Source organism: Zalophus californianus, chromosome 14 (genome assembly GCF_009762305.2).
Source record: "Zalophus californianus isolate mZalCal1 chromosome 14, mZalCal1.pri.v2, whole genome shotgun sequence".
NCBI classification, from domain to species: Eukaryota; Metazoa; Chordata; class Mammalia; order Carnivora; family Otariidae; genus Zalophus; species Zalophus californianus.
Genome location: NC_045608.1, coordinates 324,483 through 345,625, shown reverse-complemented (window position 1 = coordinate 345,625; position 21,143 = coordinate 324,483). Strand labels below are relative to the sequence as shown.

The 21,143-nt window shown below is 48.1% G+C and overlaps 1 protein-coding gene across 1 annotated transcript in view; it reads right to left on the bottom strand.

The window, feature by feature from the left end:
- The window catches only part of CHFR (checkpoint with forkhead and ring finger domains), a 28,016-nt gene extending 8,195 nt beyond the window's left edge, over positions 1-19,821 (bottom strand). The window contains exons 1-11 of the mRNA XM_027577213.1: positions 19,728-19,821; positions 19,395-19,538; positions 14,670-14,769; positions 11,483-11,592; positions 10,544-10,603; positions 10,185-10,394; positions 5,078-5,245; positions 3,485-3,644; positions 2,370-2,524; positions 2,118-2,280; positions 1-143 (exon numbers count right to left, since the gene is read on the bottom strand). Coding sequence (XP_027433014.1) covers positions 1-143; positions 2,118-2,280; positions 2,370-2,524; positions 3,485-3,644; positions 5,078-5,245; positions 10,185-10,394; positions 10,544-10,603; positions 11,483-11,592; positions 14,670-14,769; positions 19,395-19,527 — 1,402 coding nt within the window. The 5' untranslated portion in view covers positions 19,528-19,538; positions 19,728-19,821. The remainder of the gene's footprint in view (positions 144-2,117; positions 2,281-2,369; positions 2,525-3,484; positions 3,645-5,077; positions 5,246-10,184; positions 10,395-10,543; positions 10,604-11,482; positions 11,593-14,669; positions 14,770-19,394; positions 19,539-19,727) is intronic.
- Between the last annotated feature and the right edge of the window lie 1,322 nt (positions 19,822-21,143).

The window sequence follows — 21,143 nt, the reverse complement described above, 5'->3', positions numbered from 1 at the left end:
CTGTCGTGACACTGGTGGATGTGGACGGTGTATCCCCAGGAGCCGGTGCTGACCCTGGCTCGCTGCCAGGCCCTGGGCAGGGGAGGGACTGCCCCGCCTGCCTCCGGTACTCGGGGCACTGTCTGCATACTATGTACGGCTGGCTGCAAGGAAAGCACACGAACCACACGAACACCTGGAGTGCAGAGAAGCAGGGTGACCCCTGCTCACAAGCATGTGGGTGGTGGTGGCCATGCCCCTAGCCCTGATGACAAAACCAGATCCAGATCCCAAGCCTGAAGGCGTCTTCTCTGCTCACTGTCCCCCACTTCACACCTCAGCTCTTCACCAGCTGCTGCCGCCCAGTCAGTGCTCACCCCAGAAGAGCAGCAGTTAGAGAGCTCTGTTCCTCACCACCCTCATCCCCCTTGGCGGTTCCTAGCATACGGAGACACATCCTGCCCACCCCTTGCTTCGGCATAGCATCCCCCAGAGCCTGGCCGCTTGGTCCCCACGCGGGGCAGGACGCACTCTCACAGGTTCGATGCTGGGCGAAGCTGTGAACTACATCCAGAGGCAGACCCAGCTTGCACAGCACACTCAGGACTTGCACCCTGGGCACCGAAGAAACTGCATTCAAATCAGAGCACCTTTTGTGCCACAGTTGAATGCTGCTGTCCTCTAGGGGCTTCCTGACCCGGCAGCTGAAGCCCTGCCCCACCTAGCTTTATGCACTTCAGCTGAGCTTTCTAAAAACACAGACAGTAAAAAGAATCCACAGGAAAGAGAGACACAGACTCTGCCCTCATCTCAGTCAGAGGATGCCTTCCTGAGCCTGCCTCCAACAGCAGGAGCCAGTGAGGGACGGGGTAAGACCTAACTAGAAAAACACAGTGAGAAAATACTCAACTTCATTTAGGAACGAGATGGCCTTCATCCCGGGCGACACCAAGTGCAGGCAGGGTTTCCTGACACCCTTCCACAAACCCTTCTAACGACACTGGATGACACGGGTGTCAGGTCCAGCCAGGCACACCGCCGCAGGCTCTCTGACCTGACCGCTCTGCCATTACTTACCTCCGTCAATTAATGGACATGTGCACAAAACTGTAACTGCAGTTACAGTAACTCTAACTAAAACTTCAGCACAGCTTCTCAAGTCAGAATACTAGAAATTCTATAAAACCATATGTACAGTATAATCCCATCTTTATAAGAGTATTTATTTCTAAGCATATCACGTTTTACTTACTTAACAAAAGAAGTATATGTCGCTACATATATGAGTGGCCAGAAGAGTACACAATAAAATGTTCACGCTAAAGTGATTTTTGTTTTCTTCTTTTGGCTTGGCCATCATTTGCTAAATTTTACAAAAAGAAACAAAAGATAGTACATTTGGGAGGTTTGATTTTTGTCTTTCTAAATGTGATGGCCTCCATCTGAAACTCAGCCGGTGCACTTCTGAGTCAGGAAACAGTGGCACTGTAGAGTAGCCAATATAAGGTCTCGCAGGACTGCGTCCTCCCAGCCAGGTGGCCGAGGCTTCCCTACGGTACTGTCCTGACAAACGATGATAATGCAACTCACAGGGTAGGACTCGATGCTCACCAGATGCGCTACAGCCTAAGTGCGCGTATGTGGGACAAAGAACACGTTAAATCGTGACGCCGTTGTAGCCGGTGCATCAAGGCACTTGACAAGGTGTCAGCAAATACCAGAGTGTGGGGCGTGGTGGTCTTCACTTTAGAACAGACGCCAGTCAAGCCATTCATTAGCCAGAATACCTTAAACTCAAAGGGTGCTGTGTGTCAATTACATCTCAATAAAGCTGGAAATAAATACAGATAAATAACAGCAAAAAATAGATGTTTCGTGTATACCTGAAAAGGGAGGGGGGTACTGGAGCAGGCAGGGTGGCAAATACCCACCCCAGTCAGCTGAGTGAGTGGCTGTCCTTGGCCAGCGCCCACCCCAGCCTTGCCACACTCAAGGCAGGCAACATCACTAGTTGATGTCACCCATGAGAAGTGAGGCCAGACCACGCAGGAGCTGGTCTGCTCAGTGCAGAACCTGGACTCGGACTCCGTGCTGCCTGCCCAGCTCCCTGCCCTACTCAGAGCCAGGCGGAGGCTCACCTAACGTCCGAGGATTCGCTGTCCACATCTGACAGCTCCAGCAGGTCCTCTGAACTGCCCTCCTCGTCAGAGAAAGACCTCCTAACTTTGGGCTGCAGCATGTCTTGAGTGATCTTATTCCTGGCAGCCATGCTCCGCACATCTTCCTCGCTGCGACTCTTGTCTGGAAGGCAAAAGACATGGCTCTCCTGGCTGAGGGGCCCCTGGAGAGACACCCACAGTCTCCAGGAGCTGGGCAGGCTCCCCACTTGCCTGGGTGCTGGAGAAGGTAGGCCTCCACCAGGTTGTTCAGGATGTGGTTTTTACAGATCCTCTCGACTGGACAGCGGCAGGTGGGGCACAAGGTGGAGCGCTCCATCCAGCCTGAGTAGCAGGCTGCACAGAAGGTGTGCATGCAGGGCTGCAGGCTGAAGGCACAAGGACAGGTCTTCAGACGCCCCCGCAGAGCACTCGCTGGTGGAGCATCTGTCTGCCAAGCCGCAGCAGCCCCCCAGACGCCAGGGCACATGGGGCATGGCCTGCCTGGAGCATGAGAAGCAGGGACCCCAGTTCATGCTGCCTCTTTCCCCATAGGAGGATGTGGCCTTGCTAAGGCTGAAGGTTGGTTACAAAACAGAAAAGTGAGCAAATTACCCAGCCCCCCGCCGAGCTCACTTGACTCAGCAGAGCCTAGAACCCATGCTTCTCGGGGTGCTACACCCACCTGCATATGGGGCCCGCTGCTGGCGGCATCTGCATCCTCAGCTGAGAGACTGGGAATGCCACCTGCCTTCCACAACCCACGTGAGCACTGGTTCCCGTGTGAGAACAGTGTTCAACCTCAACTACTTTAACTTGGTCCTCGTTAATGAAAAGAAACCAAAGTGACAATCTGTGCTCCAGAAGGGACAGTAGAGCAGGTTGTGACTCCAGGAATATGAGGAACAGGGGCACTGAGTGTGGAAAAGGCCTGCATTCAAGTGGAAATTCAGATGGCTTTCACCCATAAGTTCCCACAGAGAAGCAAGGAGGGGGGCTCTCCCTAAGCTACTCCTGGGAGCCTCATTCTGGGGCACGCCCTCTGTGTTACCTATGACATTCCCTTAAAGCTCGCTACAGTTCTCCTGCTCTGCGTCTGCAGAGCGCCAGGCCACTGGGGTTACATGGGACCTGTGTCGACTGAGGCCATTGCCACATCAGCCTTGTGGGCTCTTCTATAGCCTTGGTTATAGGCACCGGGGTTTGGGTGGGTTGGCCACACAAGAAAATGACAACAGTAGCCTCCACAGCGTCGAACCCGACATGACCCAGAGGCTTGCTTCCCCGTGGCCGCCCCTCCCCAGCTGTGATGTTCCTGCAGGTCTCCCTGCGGCGTGTAGCATGCGTACCTCACACAGTCATGCAGCAGGTCCTGGCAGATGATGCACGTGAGTGTCTCCTCCATCTTGTCTGGTTTCACGGCCTCGGATCTGACATTCCCAAGGGTGGTGTGGGTGTCGCTACACTGGTCTGCAACCAACAACTGCAGGGTCAGGTCAGGCTCCCCATCTGTGAGAGAAACGGATGCGTTCTGACCACCACAACCAAGGGAGGAAGAAGCAGATACTGGGTCTTCTTGTTTTATGAACACCTTAACCTACGGATAGAAGACACAGCTCTTGCCAGTGTTTATATTTTAAAGGGCATTTTTAAGAAGGCCTAAAAGAAGTTTCATATTCCAATAAAGTTTTGTTTTAGAAGAACAGTTAATGACATAAAAAGAGGCGCTCGGGTTACATGCTTAAAGATAAAGGCCATTTGTCGCACAATATTTGCGTGTAATGTCATTTTTGTTTAAACAAAAAACGCGACGTGTGTATACACTGGAAAGTACACTCTCTGATGTTACCAAGAGCTGTGAATCTTTTTTTCTTTTCTTCTGCTGGTGTTCTATAGTGCTCATGTGTTGCTAACCACAGATTAATTTTTATTTTTAATTAAAGAACTATTTGCACACAATTTACGAAGTCAAACATTTAAAAGAAAACAAAAGCAGTAGCCCTCTGCCATGGCCTAACTTCCTCCAAGTTAATGACTTTTGTGTTTTTAGCTACTTCTGCTGGTATGGACCTCCATGTTTCTGAACTGTAATGCTTTGTTTGGGTTCATCGATTCTAGACACCATCTCCTGACATCTATTAAGGTAGAGAAGGATTCTACCCCCGAACCCTACTCGCAGTATTATTATAACGACTGTTGGTTCAGTGTATCGTATTTACCTTATGCTTAGGTAAATATTCACTGCTGAGCCAAACAGTATACTACTAATTAAGAAAACTTAAGTTTTCAGGGCACCTGAAACTTAGTCGGTTAAGCATCTGCCTTTGGCCCAGGTTATGATCCCAGGGTCCTGGGATCAATACCCGCATCGGGCTTCCTGCTCTGTGGGGAGCCTGCTTCTCCCTCTGCTCCCCACTTGTACTCTCTCACTATCTCTCTCAAATAAAATCTTTAAAAAAAACAACTTAAGTTTTCTTCCTTATACAATTTTTCATTTTTGCTGGAATAAAAAATGGCCTAATTTTTATTTATTTTTTAAAAGATTTTATTTATTTGAGACAGAGAGAGAGATGGGGGGGTGGGGAGGAGCAGACGGAGGAGAAACGGGTGGGACTCAATCCCAGGACCCGGGGATCAAGACCTGAGCTGGAGGCAGATGCTTAATGGAGCCCCCCAGGCGCCCCAGAAAATGGCCTCATTTTTATATTTATTATTTTATGTACTGTTGCTGAGTTTTCCCACACCCTCCCCAAGCCAGTCAATTCAATTTTCCATGCAACACACCCAGTACTCTAGTCCCCTTCCCCAAGGCCCTCCCTTCCAGAGCCTCCTGGTCTCACTGCTACAGGGCAGCCACCGTCCCACTACACATTCCCAAATATTTTTTACAGTCTTTTTAACTTTGTCTTTTTAAGTGCAGATTTTCCTCTGAAGACTCTGACCTCCTTTCATTCTCTTCCTGATGGGCTCCAAATCCTCCTGATCCCGGGGTTCTGACATAGAAAAGGATGCTCCCTCTCTGTGTGGGAGAGTGGAAGGAAAGGTGGGGATTTCATCACCTGCCACAGATGGACCACACTCTTTTGGGGAAATGCCTGCACCTCTGGAGCCTGTGAGAAAGACAAACAAGAGAGGTTCTGATTCATCTGCCCGAGAAGGAGAAAGCACGACAGGTGGAGCATCACATATTCAAGTCAGGTCTAGGTAATCCAAGATGCCATATTCTCAATAACACATACTCACTAGAAATACTCAACTACATTTTTTTTTTACGATTTTATCTATTTATTTGATAGAGTGAGTGAGAGAGCACAAGCAGGGGGAACAGTAGAGGGAGAGGGAGAAGCAGGCTTCCCACCGAGCAGGGAGCCCGACACGGGGCTCGAACCCAGGACCCTGGGATAATGACCTGAGCCGAAGGCAGACGCTTAAACATCGGAGCCACCCAGGCTCTCCTCAACTACATTTTTTTTAAAAGATTTATTTATTTTGAGACTGAGAATGAGAAAGAGAGAGCGAGCGAGCGAGCACATGAGAAGGGGGAGGGTCAGAGGGAGAAGCTGACTCCCCGCTAAGCAGGGAGCCCAATGCGGGACTCAATCCCGGGACTCCAGGATCATGACCTGAGCCGAAGGCAGACGCTTAACCGTCGGAGCCACCCAGGCTCTCCTCAACTACATTTCTTAAATGCATCTGTGCACACTGCTGTGCCGGGTAGAGCTGGGTTAAGTGGCACATTCACGGGGAAAGAAATGCAGACATGTCTGTGATTGGGATCAGCCCTGGAACGTTTAGTCTAACACGGGGCCAAACCACATGCTAAGTGACGCCACTCACTCACCATGTTGTAACTAATGTTAGCACAGAGGTACACACACCAGCCTCTAAGAGGGAAACAGGCTTCAGAAGACAAGGACATGAAGGCCAGACAGATGAGAGGGACAGTGAGGTGATAAAGGAGCAGGAGTAACTCATAGGGAAAGTACTGATCTGCATAAGCAAAATTTAAATGAGCCCGGGAGAAAGGTGAGGAGACTTTCCAATAACCTTTATCTGAATAAAGACCTAGTTTATGAAACTACACTACAATACATATGTAGTCTATAATATTCAAGTGGTTAAGCGTTGTTATTTTGAAAAAGAAAGAAACTGCCCGATGGCCGCCAACGGAAAAAGGTTAGAATTGTTTGCGGAGCAAATGAGCTTGTATACTAAGGGAAGAAAAGAGGTGCTGGCTCCTGGCTCTGGTTCTCACTCCCACCATGGGAGGGCCTCCTATGCTCAGTGGAGCTTCTCACTCCAGAATGAAGATCATGATGATGGTACCTCTCCAACAGATCCATGGTGAGGATTAACTTAAAATTTAAAAAACCAAAAAAAAAAAAAAAAAAAAAAAAAAAACTTATAAAAGCACCTGGCACCCAACCTCACACTTAGCAGGCTGGTTATTTTATTAGTATGTATACACTTAGATACACAGAAACATTTCCCCAACTTTACACAATTAGAGCTAAGCTTTCCATCTTAACAATTTGCTTAAAGCAAAATATTTTATGATTTTTTTAATTGCACAATATATAAACACATTGCCCTTTTATGGTAATATTAACAATTAGTATGTGTACACACACACACACACACACACACACATCACATTTTCTTTATCCATTCACCCATCATTGGACGCTTAGGTTGTTTCCATGTCTTGGCCTTTGTGAATAATGCTGCAGAAACATGGGGGTGCAGGTATCTCTTTGAGATAGTGATTTTTACCTCCTCTGGATATATACCCAGAAGTGAGATTACTGGGTCAAATGGCAGTTCTCTTTTTAACTGTCTGAGGAAACTCTATACTGTTCTCCAGAGCGGCTGCATCAGCTTGCATTCCCACCAACAGTGTAGGAGGGTTGCCCTTTCTCCACATCCTCACTTGTTATCCTTTGTCTTTTTGATGCTGGCCATTCTAATAGGTGCGAGGTGATATCTCATTGTGGTTTCTTTAATGAAATTAGAACATCATCGAAAAACTATCAAAACCTAACCACACACATTATACACTGTACTATGTGGAAAAAATTTCTATTGGTAAAGTATGTTTTCTTTATAGGCCAGAGCTGTTTTATGCTTCAATTCTGAAAAACTATTACAATAACCACAAAACGCACAGCTTGGGACTAGAGACAAAGCCTATTTTTATATAGGCTTAGAGCTGGGAGATTAGCACTCCATCTAGAAGGCCCATAGCTTTCCATCTTGTCTGTGTTCCTACTCGACACGCTCTGGGGCCGCACTCAGGGTCATTGAGTGTCACTTGTACTCCTCTTGGGGCTGCCATCACAAGGGTGAGCCCCTCAGGTGGGTGGAGCCAGCAGCAGGGCAGCACCTGCCCCAACTGTGTAGTGCCTCTGTGGTTTAAAGAACCCAAGTGGTACTATAAACGGCACATGAGCCTACAGAACCTGAAGAACGTCAACCAACTGGGTAATTTTTCAATAATTTTCTGGCATGTTTTCATCTAGGTAGTATGATCGCCTTTTCTTTTAGTCAGGAGTTTGAAGTAATGATCCTAAAACAGAGTAAGTCAAAGGCCTCGGGAGAAACTGGGACTACAGTTCAGGAGTACCAGGAGACAGACTGGAGGGCCTCTTGTGGTCACTGGCTTGGTCTATGCTGCTGGTTTTCTCTTGGAGGTGGTAGGTGAGACTTAGACAAAGTGCTCACTGTCCGCAGCCTTTTTTGTAACTAAGCATGCCTAATAAGTACCTACGAAGCCCTTTCATGGATGCCCTGAAAAGTCACAACAACACATCAGAATGTTACTGTTCAGATGGGGTGCCATAGATCTGGGGAAAGAGTGAGGGGTGTCGTGTGGAGCACGCTGCTGCTAAGGAGTTAGGCTGAGCAAAGGAGGCTCTGGGTAAGGAAGGTGGTAGGTGGTACAAAGCCTTAATGAGGACAACAAATAGGAGAGATGGGGCTGCCTATGTTAAAATGAGCAACAGTATTAGCAAGTAAAAAGTTCTCAAAAATGGAAACAGGTTCAAATAGTGTGGGAGAAAGAAGGCTTCCAGTCTCAGGGAAGCATACTGAGTCCCTGCAGTAAGTTTACTGCCTCTCCTTCCCCAAATCCAACTAAAACAGATACAAAAATAAGGACTACCTTGTAGCAGTACAGCCAGGTTGGCGGAGTCTTCTGGGAACAATTCCTCTGCTGAGCTGAGCCCACAATAGAGCTCTTTTTACAAAGGCTTTGCTGGTCCCTGCCCCTGAATGTGGCTGTGACAGCTGGAGCTCTGGCAGCCTTCTTGCAACCCCAAGATTAAAAGAAGACAAAGAGGCACATGCGAAGGACAGAAAGTGCCTGGTGACATCTTGAGCTGCTGAGCCAGTGCTGGGCTGGGTCTTCACACTCTGTTCTGGGGGCCATGTTTTTCCATTGTTCACAGCCAAACACACCCTCACTGAGATTTAAGAAGGTCTCCATGCACTACAACGTTTGAGAATGAAGGAGGGAGGGGCACCTGGGTGGCTCAGCCGGTTAAGCATCCGCTTTCGGCTCAAATCACGATCTCGGGGTCCTGGGATTGAGCCCTGCATCAGGCTCCCTGCTCAGCATGGAACCTGCTTCTCCCTCTGCCCCTGTCCCTCCCTAGCTTATACTTGCATGCTCTCTTTCAAATAAATAAAATCTTAAAAAAACAAGAACAAGAGAAGAAGCATTCTAGGGAAAATGAGAGTTCCCAAAACTAAGTGAAAAAGGCTTACTTCACTGAAGAACATCAAAGAGCTTAATAAACAGGGTAAAACACCATTATCCTGGGTATTGTAAAAATGTCAATTCTCCCTAATCAAAATCTCAAAAAGACTTTTTTTTTTTTTTTTACTTAAAAAGATAATCCTAAAGAGAAACTGGAAGAAAAATACAGAAGAATAGCTAAGAAAGTGAACTAAAACATTAACGTATTTAGGGGCTCCTGGGTGGCTCAGTCAGTGAAGTGGCTGCCTTCGGCTCAGGTCATGATCCTGGGGTCCTGGGATCGAGCTCTGCATCCGGCTCCCTGCTCAGTGGGGAGTCTGCTTCTCCCTCTCCTGCTCTGTCAAATAAATAAAATCTTTAAAAAAATTAACATATATAGTATGATCCAATTCACTAAATATATATACATTCCATACCCTAACAATACCTACAAAGAAACGCTCAGGTCACATGGCACCTAGAGATTCTGAATCTTGTCTAGTGACCAGTGAGGAAGGTAAAGAGTTGATGCCATAAGGACCAGTACATATAAAACTGGTTTTAAATTATATGTTACTCCCAGGGTGCTTGGGTGGCTCAGTCGGTGAAGCGTCTGCCTTCAGCTCAGGTCACGATCCTGGAGTCCTGGGATTGAGGCCTGAGTGGGGCTCCCTGCTCAGCAGGAAGTCTGCTTCTCCCTCTGCTTCCGCCCCTGGCTTGTGTGTATGTGCACGTGTGCTCTCTCATTCTCTCTCAAATAAATTAATAAAATCTTTAAAAAATAAAAAAATTCTATGTCCCTCTGGATGAGCCTTGAAAACATTATGCTCAGGGAAAGCAGCAGACACAAAAGGTCACAGAGTACATGATTCCACCTGTATGAAATGGCCAGAAGAGGCAAATCCATGGAGACAGAAAGCAGATTAGTGGTTGCGGGGGAAGGGGCAGTGACTGCTGACGGGTATGGGGTCTCCTTTTGGAGTGATGAAAATGTTCTGGAATTATATAGTGGTATGAATGCACAACACTATGACTATAGTAAAAACCACTGAAGTGTACACTTCAACTGGGTGATTATTATGGTATGTGAGTTATATCCCAACAGAACTACAAGAAATACCATGGTACTCCGGTCTCCGACTTTCAGCATTTCTATTGCAGATGGAACAAGACAGCATCTACTACTACAGCAATCTTGCTACTGAGAGCCTGATGCCTGATGACACCTCTGACTTCCTCAGTGGCTTCTCTGTCTGTCTCCGTAGCAACACAGGTCAGAATTACTGACCAGAAAGCAGAGACTCCTGTCTCACCAGAGCTGGAGGAAGGCGCTTGCCCTGCAGAGGTGGGCTCCATGGAAGAGGTAGAAGCCGTGCGGAAGAGGTCCGATGTCGACGTCGATGGCTGTGGTTCCTCAAAGCACGCCTGAGTGGTGGGCGATGACAGCAGGACCTGGGGGTCGTCACCTCGCCCTGCACCTGAGGTATCTTTGGTCACGTGGAACACATTCTCTTTATTAGCTTCTGCAAGCACAGAAGGAGCAGAATGAGCACAATCAGGGTTCAGGTGGAGCAGCACGACTTCAGGCAAGACAGTCCAGCAGGTGAAGCAGCTTTCCTAGTAAGAATCAATAGCCCTTACTACGCACCCACTGGGTTATGGTCTCACTTACCAAAGGAGTCTTGTGTGATGCCCTGCTTCTCATTTAAAGATTCATAGAGGTATGCCACATCTAAAAGGAAGTTAGCCAAATCAGAACAGAGTGCCCACGCAGCAGCAGGAACACACTTCCCTCCTCTGCTCCTGTCACCTCAGTCCCTTGTCCTCGTTGACGATGTTGACTTACCAGCTAGTAACAACATTAACCCGTTTAAGGGATTTCAAAACAAGGGACCAAAAGTATCTTAACCAACTTTAAAATAAATAAGCCTCAGGGAAAAATGTCTGGAGCCAGGAGGCAGACTAGGGAAGGCAAAACGATGAGCAGGTGACGAATCTGTGCTTTGCTTGTCATTTCAAACTACCAGAAGGAGCAGACAGAAGACCCTGCCACGGGTCAGGGGCTGGCTTTGACTATGCTGAAGACAACCTGAGAATATTTGCCTTTTTCCAGTTCGGGGGTAACCTTCGAAAGACTCCCTCAACTCTCCTTGTCCTGTATCATTCTTTTTCCCCAAACACAGATACTCAGATCTGGAAAAGCTAAATGGGATCCAGTCAGACGTCTGTTGTCTCCTGTAAGGTCTCCAAAAGCAGAGTGACCCCTGGCCTCCAGCCCCTATTCTAGGTCTTACTCCCCACAACTCAGGTTTCTTCTGCTGTCACCTAGCCATCCCTGTTCACCTCTCCTGGCCCTTTTGAGATGCACAGCTCATGACCGTGGTGGGACTTCTAAGGATGGCTGGGACTCAGACCGCAAGGCCAACACTCCCCTTCTTCAACAGACATGACTCACACCAAGAATCTACATCAACAACAAACAAAATGTAGCTAACACGAACATTCCTAAGGTGAACAGCTGCTTCAGCAGACTCCCTTTCAATGACACTTCCCAGCTGCGGCAGGACCTCCCCACCACGAGCCACCCGTCTGTCCACTCCGTCTCTCTTACTGTGTTCTGGCTCATTCTTCCTGTACACCAAGTAGATGACATCCCCCGTCTGCAAAGGGCAAGTCTGCTTCTTAACAACCTTTAGCTTGTTAATTACTGTTCCGTTGGTGCTGTAGAGACAACAAAATTGCAATTTATCCTACTTAAAATAACTTGGGAGTTAAATTTATTTTTCTACCACCACTACGAAAACAATTCAGTATTACTGCTTTGAAAATGATAAAACGCTCATAAGAACAATGTAAATATTTAAGGAGCCACATATGCAAGTGCCACACTATAATTCTCCTGAGAAAAAGCTTGCCTGTGCCCCCTCAAACCAGCAAGCAATCTCGTCAACATGCCTGCTTTTCCCCATGCCATGTTCTCCTCCATCTGCCTCCTGGTGGACCCTGGACTTCTACCAGCAGCTCTGATCTCCAGCTTCTCTCCCACTTTTGCACTCTGCTCCGTCCACAGATCTACCCCTCCCTCCAGGAGTTTCAACCAGGTCGGCTCATTCCTCAAATCAGCACTGACACCTCTTAAGTAACAGGTTCCAAGTAGCGGCTCAGTTGGCTAAGCATCCGACGCTTTTATCTTGGCTCAGGTCTTGATCGTGAGTTCAAGCCCCACATTGGGCTCCACACTGCGAGTGGAGCCTACTTAAAAAAAAGAGAGAGATTGGGCGCCTGGGTAGCTCAGTTGGTTGGGCGACTGCCTTTGGCTCAGGTCATGATCCTGGAGTCCCGGGATCGAGTCCCACATTGGGCTCCCTGCTCGGCGGGGAGTCTGCTTCTCCCTCGGACCCTCCCCCATCTCATGTGCTCTCTCTCTCTCAAATAAATAAAAATCTTTAAAATAAAAAAAGAGAGAGAGAGAGGTTCCGAGCAAAAGCAAATAAATGCCAGGCTATGGACTGGAAGATGGCATGGTCCCTCAGTGGGGGGTCACTCCAGTTAATCAGGGAGCTCAGGTGGAAGAGGGCAGGCTGCTGAGGGGACAGACAAGAGCCTAAATCAGATGAGACAGGGTGGAACAGCACTTCCTGAGGAGGGACTCCGGGGAGACATCTGACAGAAAATCATGAGTGGACCAAGTGCACACCACAGGCACGGGGAACAGAGTACAAGACGAAAACAAACCTCAGCAAGCAAGCACACCGACCCAACTGCAGGCATTCAAACCACCCAAGCTTAACTCTAGGGCTTCACTGCCAAGGCCTCCCGTGGTTAAAGGCCTTATTTTTACACCTGAGCAGATGCCCGCTACTTAAGTGTCTGTAAAGGGCCAGAAAGTAAGTAATTCAGGCTGTATGATCACACAGTCTCTGTCCCAACTACTCAGCTGTGCCACTGTCAAAGGAAAGCAGCCACAGACAGGCCCCAATCAAGGGCCTGTGGCTGTGTCCCAGCGAGACTTCACTTTCAAAAGCTGGTGGTGCTCCCCAATACAGCCAGGGTCTCTGCCGCCAGGATTCTCCTCACAATCCATTCTCAGGCTCTTTCTAACCAAAAAAGTCTGATTTTACTCTTCTGCTTAAACCCCCTTGATTACTTCTCACTGTTCTCAGGCTAAAGTCCACACTCCCTAGCACAGACACCAGGGCCTTCCTGCTCCAGTCTACTGCCTCGCTTTGCACTCGCCATTTACTCTGAGCACACAGGGCCTGCTTGTGCCTCTGGGCCTCAGCCCCTGCAGTTCCTTCTGCCTGGAACACCCTCTTCCCTCCAGCCTCCTCAGCCAAGGAACACGCTGGCCTCTGGAAGCTGGAAAAGGTGGGGAATGGATTCTCTCCTAGAGCCTTCAGAAGAAGCCAACCCTGCCGACACTTTCATTTTAGTCCAATGAGACCTGAGTTAGACTTTGTACCTTCGGCACTATAAGATCATAGCTTTGTGTTGTTTTAAGCCACTAAGTTTGTAGTACTTTGTTACAAGAGCCACAGGAAGCTACAACCGTCATATGGCCAGTATTGGTAAGCCAGGCCCTGCCAGAGGACAGCTCCAGAACCAGTGCTACGTTATTCTACATCAGGCTGAGAAATAAAGAACTTAGTCTGCTACTTACCAGAAGAGGGGGAAAGGAGCATCATTTCTTCCTAATAAAGGAATTCCTAGTCTTCTATCCCTACAACTGTAGTAACCAATCTCATAGCACTTGACCTTTACAAAAATAAAAATTCATCTGGTTGAAAAGGCATACTCTCAACATACTGCTGGAAGGCCATCTGCCACTTGTACCAGGTTTAAAATAGGCATTCTGACACAGCATTCCTTCCTATAAATTTATCCCAAGAAAATAATCAGACATGAATGCAAAGGGTTTTGGAAGAGAATAATTAGTGTCATTTATGATAAGAAAAAGTCAAAATAATAAATCTCCATCAGTAAAGGAGCTGACAGGTAAATTATTACATAATCATAATGAAAAAGACAAGATGAATCTAGATGCACAGACACAAAAGCACTCCATAAATAAAAGTGAAAAAAGCAGACATAATGTATCTAGCAAAACGTCATTAAGACAAAATACATACGTACGTATTTCTAACAGGTGAGTGGAATTTGGGAAAGCTTTTCATTTTTATGTACTACTTATGTTGTATAACAATTTTAGATTTTTTTGACTTAGAGGAAAGAAGTCTAACTTGAATAGGTTATCACTGCCTTTTAAGTCTTTCTTCAGGAATATTTTTGCTTTAATTTGAATACATTCAAGACGGGTCACAGACACTGAGGTGTTACTGGAAACCAGAAAATATATTTTCTAATAACTTGACAGCCTAGCGAACTACTGTGTCATAGAAAACAAGCCCTTGGGACACCTGGGTGGCTCAGTTGGTTAAGTGTCTGCCTTCGGCTCAGGTCATGATCCCAGGGTCTTGGGATCGAGCCCCACATGGGGCTCCTTGCTCAGCAGGGAGCCTGCTTCTCCCTCTGCCTGCTGCTTCCCCTGCTATGCTCTCTCTGACAAATAAATTAAAAAAAGAAAAAGAAAAGAAAACAAGCCCTTGTTTCTTCTCTATAGTCAATGGCTTCAAGAGAAAACAGAAAAGTTCAGAAAGAGGGGCGCCTGGCTGTTTCCGTTGGAGGAACATGTGACTCTTGATCTCAGGGTTGTGAGTTTGAGCCCCACACTGGGTGTGGAGATTACATAAAAACAAAAACAAGAACTCTTTAGAAGGAAAAGTTCAGAAAGAGCTTACCTGGTATCTTCCAGCGACACCTGACCAGATTTTTCATCCACTATAATTTTACAGTGATCTCCAGAGACCAGTTTATTGCCAGGGAATGAAAGGTCACAACCTAAAACAGAGAAAGGATACACACTGGATATGACCATGGGGACTGTGCACAATACCGCCTTTTGCTTATCAAAGCATGTGGTTGAAAATCAGGACCCATGTTGTATGCACTGCAGGAGACAACACCTAATCAAGCAAGAAAGGAAGCAATTTTTTTTAAAAATATTTATTTATTTATTTATTTGAGAGAGTGGGGTAAGGGGCAGAGGGAGAGAGAGTCTCAAGCAGACTCACCCCTGAGCTCGGAGCCCGATGCAGGGCTCGATCCCAGAACCAAGATCATGACCTGAGCTGAAATCACGAGTCCGATGCTTAACCGACCGAGCCATCCAGGTGCCCCCAGGGGAAGCAATTTTTTTTTTAAGACTTTTTTTTATTTATTTGAGAGAGAGAGCATGAGATGGGGGAGGGTCAGAGAGAGAAGCAGACACCCCACTGAGCAGGGAACCTGATGTGGAGACTCGATTCTGGGACTCCAGGATCATGACCTGAGCCGAAGGCAGTCGCTTAACCAACTGAGCCACCAAGGCGCCCTAGGAAGCAATTTTTCAAAAAGCATTTCAGTATTAATCCAAAGCAAAGGGAGAGGGACTGTGTCTTGCACCTTTCTGACTCCCCATGGCCTCAGGGATACCCACCCCATCAAAAGCTCTGGCTATACACCAAGAGCTTCTTGGTGACGGTTTCACAATGTGCACATATATGCAGCTAGCCTGCTAAAAACAGAAGTTTAAAAAAACTAAGGGGCTTAGTTAAGTAATTCTTCAGTATCTTAACTCAGTCCTTAATTTCTTCTCCGTGTAATCCGAGGTTTCATAAATCATCACAAAATTGAAGCAATAACCAAGAGTGACAGAAAACATGACTGAGCAAATTACAGACACAGGTACATGTTTGAGAAAATTTAAAACAGAAGGGGGCTGCATCTACAGCTGAATATGATCATTATACCCTCATTAAATGCAAGGGGGAAAATCCTCAAATATTTTGTTCTCTCCTTAAACCAAAGGAATAAAAACTTTCAAGAGCTTTTTATTATCTAACCAATTTGCTTATAAATTCATACTATAGCTACTAAGGTTTATAGCTTTATTTTTAATAACCAAACCTGGGAAGCAATACAAGGTCCATCAACCAGTGAATTAAAAAACAAAATTGGCACATCCAAACATTGGAATACTACACAGCATCAAAAAGACACACATTACTGGGGTGCCTGGATGGCTTGATCAGTTAAGTGTCCAACTCGTCTATCAGCTCAGGTCTTGATCTCAGGGTTGCGAGTTCAAGCCCTGCGTTGGGCTCCACACTGGGCGTGAAACAAAGGGAGGGAAACGAATTACTGACACACACAACAGCCTGAAATGAATTTCGAAAGGACTATGTCAAAGGAGAGAAGCCATACACAGACTGTGGTGAAATACTGTGTGATTCCTTTTAGATGACATCCTGGAAAAGGCAGAATTGATAGGGGTAGAAATTAGATGGATGGCTGCCAGAGCTGGGATTGAGAGGTGGCGGCTGATCCAAAGGACCACTAGGGATCTTTCTAAGGTAATAGAAACATTCTGCCTCTTAACAGCAGTGGTGATTCCATTTCTCAAAACTCACTGAATACCTCTAAGGGGTGAATTTTACCATATGTGACCTGTATCTCCATACACCTGAAGTATTAGAAATCTTACTTCCACATTATACATTATGGGAAGTGCTTTGTTACATTTATCCAAGGCAAATTTCACCTGTGCTCATGATCTTCCCAGCACACTGAGTATAACCAGCAGGATAGTCTGCTGGCAGCCCCCAACCCAGCACTAGTCACCATGTCACTGGGATGGGTTTTTAACAAGCTTCTCTACACCTGAATATCAGCATTCTAATTTGGATCCAAGATACTCTGTGCTAAGTTCTATTCTTGGCATTTGCCCTGCTTATCATTCAGTTGGTTAAATTTCTCACAAGGCTGGTGCACACTTCTGCCACTCCCCAAGCACGAGAAGCTCTTTGGGAAGGTGAGGTCTTCCATCTCCCTTCCCACACATACCAACTCAGCTCTCCCCTTCTCCTCGACATAATGCCTTATATATAGCAGGCATGTTATTGTTTTAAAATAAATATAATCAAGTTCTACAACTCTTATGTGTCTTTCCCAAAATTCCTATGTTAAAAGCTTGAACCCCAATGTAACCGTAGATAGGGCTTGTGAGGAGGCAATAAAGGTTAAATGAGATCATTAGGGTGGGGCCCTAATCTGATAGGGCTGGTGCCTTTAGAAGAAGAGGAAGAGATGCCAAATCTTTGTCTAGCACGGGAAGACTAGCAAAGCAGCTGTCTGCAGTCTGCAATCCAGAAGACGGCTCTCACCAAGAACAAATCAACTAGCACCTTAATCTTGGACTTCTCAGACTTAAGGAACTGTGAAAAATAAATTTCTGTTGGTTAAGCTTCCTAGTCTATGGCATTTTGTTACAGCAGCCTGAGCAGACTAACACAGCAACTTCTTTTTTGCTGAAAAGGTTAATACATTCACCAAAAGGAATTCTACTAAGAAGATTAACTCAACCTGTTTTTGCTCCTTGTATTAACATGCAAAATGTTATAATACTGTATTATAATAACAATGGCCAACATTAAGTGCTCTTAGCCAGGCTCCTTTTAAACATTTCTCAGGTAAGCCCTCAATTATTCTTCAATGACTCTATGAAGTAAGTACAAAGGTATGGGAAGTTAAGTCCTTAGCCCAAACAAGTTATGTGGTGGTGCCACGTTGGAAACAGGGCTTCTGCCCGTCACCAAATTCCTACTACATCAGTTAAAGACAATTAATGCATTTTTCAAAAGTTTCCAATGATGTGTAAATACATTCAAAGTTGTAAAAAAAAAAAAAAATTAACCTGATATTGAGATTCAATACTACCAAAACACACCCAAAAACAAAAACAAAAACAGGTTCAGGTACATCATAAATGGTAAAATAAAACAAAAAAGGTGTGTTTTACTTTATTCTCCTTATTTTATTTTTTATCATAGTACTTGGCTTTTATTTTTTTAGTTTTTTTATTCCAGTATAGTTAACATATAAAAAGTATGTTTTTAAACAATACTTTTTCATTCTTTTTTTTAAATATATAGTGAGAAACAAAAAGACTCTATATAGAGAACTGATGGCTGGCAGAGAGGAGGTTGGGGGACGAATGAATAGGTGAACGGACTGAGAATATACTTCTCTTGAGGAGCACTGAGTAATGTACAGAACTGTTGAATCACTTTATCATACACCCGAAACTAAACACTGTATGTTAATTACGCTGGAATTAAAAAATTATAAAAATTAAAAAAACGTATGTATAGTGTGTATGTATATAGAGAGAGAGAGTCAGAGGGATTAACTTTCAAACAAACTAAATTTTTTGGTTGACTTGACCAGCGCACTTCTCTCCCTGTAGGAAAGGTACAAGGGAGGTCAAATTGCCAGATGGCCACTTAGGAGTTTAGAGGCAACTAAGCGTGGAGGGGTGACCACACTGTCTCACCTAGCTGCAAGATTTTGTTGGGGCCCTGTACTTCCCAGGTTCATTCAATCAATCAATATTTGAGCAGCTCCATTCTAAGAGCAGGGGCCTGAGATTCTTTTTTTTTTAAGATTTCATTTATTTATTTGACAGATACAGCGAGAGAGGGAACACAAGCAGGAGGAGCAGTGGTGGCAGAGGGAGAAGCAGGCTCCCCACTGAGCAGGGAGCCCGATGCGGGGCTCGACCCCAGGACCCTGGGATCATGACCTGAGCCGAAGGCAGACGCCCAACGACTGAGCCACCCAGGCGCCCCGAGATCTTTTTTAAATGTAGCCACCTCCAGCTATAAATTTCCCTCTGAGCACTGCTTCAGCTGCATCCCATAAATTGTAGCATATCATATTTTCATTTTCATTCATTTCAAGGTATTTTGTAATTTCCCTTGTGATTTCTTCTTCGACCCATTGGTGTTTAAGAGTGCGTCGTCTAACGGCGCCGGGGTGGCTCAGGCGTTAGGCTCAGGTCATGATCCCGGGGTCCTGGGATCGAGCCCCGCATCGGGCTCCCCGCTCGGCGGAGAGCCTGCTTCTCCCTCTGCCTGCCACTCCCCTGCTTGTGCTCTCTCCCTCCCTCTCTCTGTGTCAAATAAATGAAGATTTTTTTATAAAGAGTGTGTTGTTTAATTTCCGCTGAATTTTCCAGGGTTCTTTCTATCACTGACTTTAATTTCACTCCATGGAGATCGGAGATGCCCTCTGCAGTAATGAACTTGAAAAGACTGCGTTCTAGGGCTGGGTCCCCCCGGCGCGCCCACTTCACGGAGTCGTAACAGTTACATCACCGCAGAAAGCACTGAGCAGCGCCCGGGCCGACCAGTAAGCGCACAAACCGCAGCTCCTACACGAGAGCCTCTTCCACTGGAGAAACTGGAGAGCACAGCGGGCCCCGCCCAGGGGCCTTCGCCGGCCTGGGGCGCAGCCTGGCCCGGCCCCCGGCCCCCGGCCCCCCAGTCCTCGGGCCCCGGCCCCCGGCCCCGCTCCCCAGCCCCCCAGTCCTCGGGCCCCGGCCCCGGCCCCCGGCCCCGCCCTCAGCCCCGTGCCCCGGCCCGCACCTCTCCTCCGCCCGATGGTCCACTCCCGTTTGCTCAGGAGGACGTGCGGCTCGCCCTCTCCGGCGCCCAGGCGGAGGAGCCTCCCCCACGGCTGCGGCTGCGGCGGCTGCTCGGCTTCCCCGGGCCGATCCATCGGATTCACATCTGACGAGACCCGGAAACGCCGGGTGAGACTCTCGGACGGCAGAGGCAGGGGCTCCGGCCCGCCGCGCCGCCCCGCGGCCCTCCCGGCCTCGGCGCCCGCGCCACGCCGCCGCGGGCCGGACGCCCGCCTCCTCCGGGGCGGCCGCGTCCCGCCCGCGGACCCACCACAGCCCCGCGCCGTCTGCTTACCCCCCGCCCCGCGCCGAACCCGGAACCGGCCGCGCCGCCGCCGCCGCCGCCTCCGCTGTCAACAGACATCGCGGATCCCTCAGCTGATCCGCCGGGCGGGGCTAGAGCAGCGTCCGTGGCCTGCGATTGGCTGGCGGTGGCGCGCACCGAGCGCGGCGGCTAGAGCGGAACCCGGAGCGGCCCCAGAGAGTGGGCGGGGGGGGGGGGGGCTGGCGGAGTGTGCGCAGACGGCTGGCGGAGGGTCTGAACGCCATTTTTGGTGATGGCCGGGACGACTTCGTCTACGGAGATGGTGGCGGTCGGCGCCATGTTAAGTCGGGGCAAAAGAAATGGAGTTACTTGGGGGTTGGGCGTCCGAAGTAATTCCTCAAAGCCGTGTCGGAAGTGTTCGAAACGACGTGCCGCCCGACATGTGGCGAGCTCAGTGAGATTAAAGCGGCACTTGAGGATGTCGATTTCCACCCGCCGGGGAGCGAAGACCAGGAGGTCGGGTAATGCGCCGGGAGGGCTGGGCGAGCGAGAGCAGCCGCGTCGGTGGGCGGCCGCGTTCCCTGCGACTCGGACGGCAGAGGCAGGGGCTCCGGCCCGCCGCGCCGCCCCGCGGACCCACCACACTGCGACTCCGCGGCTGGCGCTGCTGGAGCGCGGGGGCTCTCCGGGGGCTCTCCGGGGCGGCGGCGGGGCGGGCGCACGGCCGTCCGTGCGCGCACGGACGTGCGTCCTGGGGAAGGGGCCTCTCAGTCCGGGCCTGGGCCGTGCGCGCCTTTGTCTCGCTCAGTTTTACACAGTGTGTAATTACCACCTTTTCTCACTGAATACCCTTTTTCTTTAAGAAAAGCGGGGGCGCCTGGGTGGCTCAGTCGTTGGGCGTGGCCTTCGGCTCAGGTCACGACCCCAGGATCCAGGGTCCTGGGATCGAGCCCGCGTCGGGCTCCCTGCTCCGCGGGGCGCCTGCTTCTCCCTCCCCCGCCCCCTGCTCGTGTTCCTGCTCCCTCCCTCCCTCCCTCTCTCTGTCAAATAAATAAATAAAATCTGTAAAAATAAATACAATCTCAAAAAAATTTTTTTTTTGTTTTGATGGAAAAACAGCAAAACACAGCACCTTATTGGACTCTTCGGGTGTTGGAGACACCCAAAGAGTCTGGCTAAGCAGGCCTTTTTGTTCAAGAACACAGCTTTTCTAGCCCCAGCAGCATCTCAGCTTTCCACGAAGAACTGGCCACTCCGCTGAGCAGGCGGACTCTTACCAAGTCACTTCTTGACATTCTGATCTCTCTCATCCTTCCAGTAGGACACCTCTCTCTCTCTGTCAAACAAACAAATAAAATCTTTATTTATTTATTTTTTTAAGATTTTATTTATTTGACAGAGAGACACAGCGAGAGCAGGAACACAAGCAGGGGGAGCGGCAGAGGG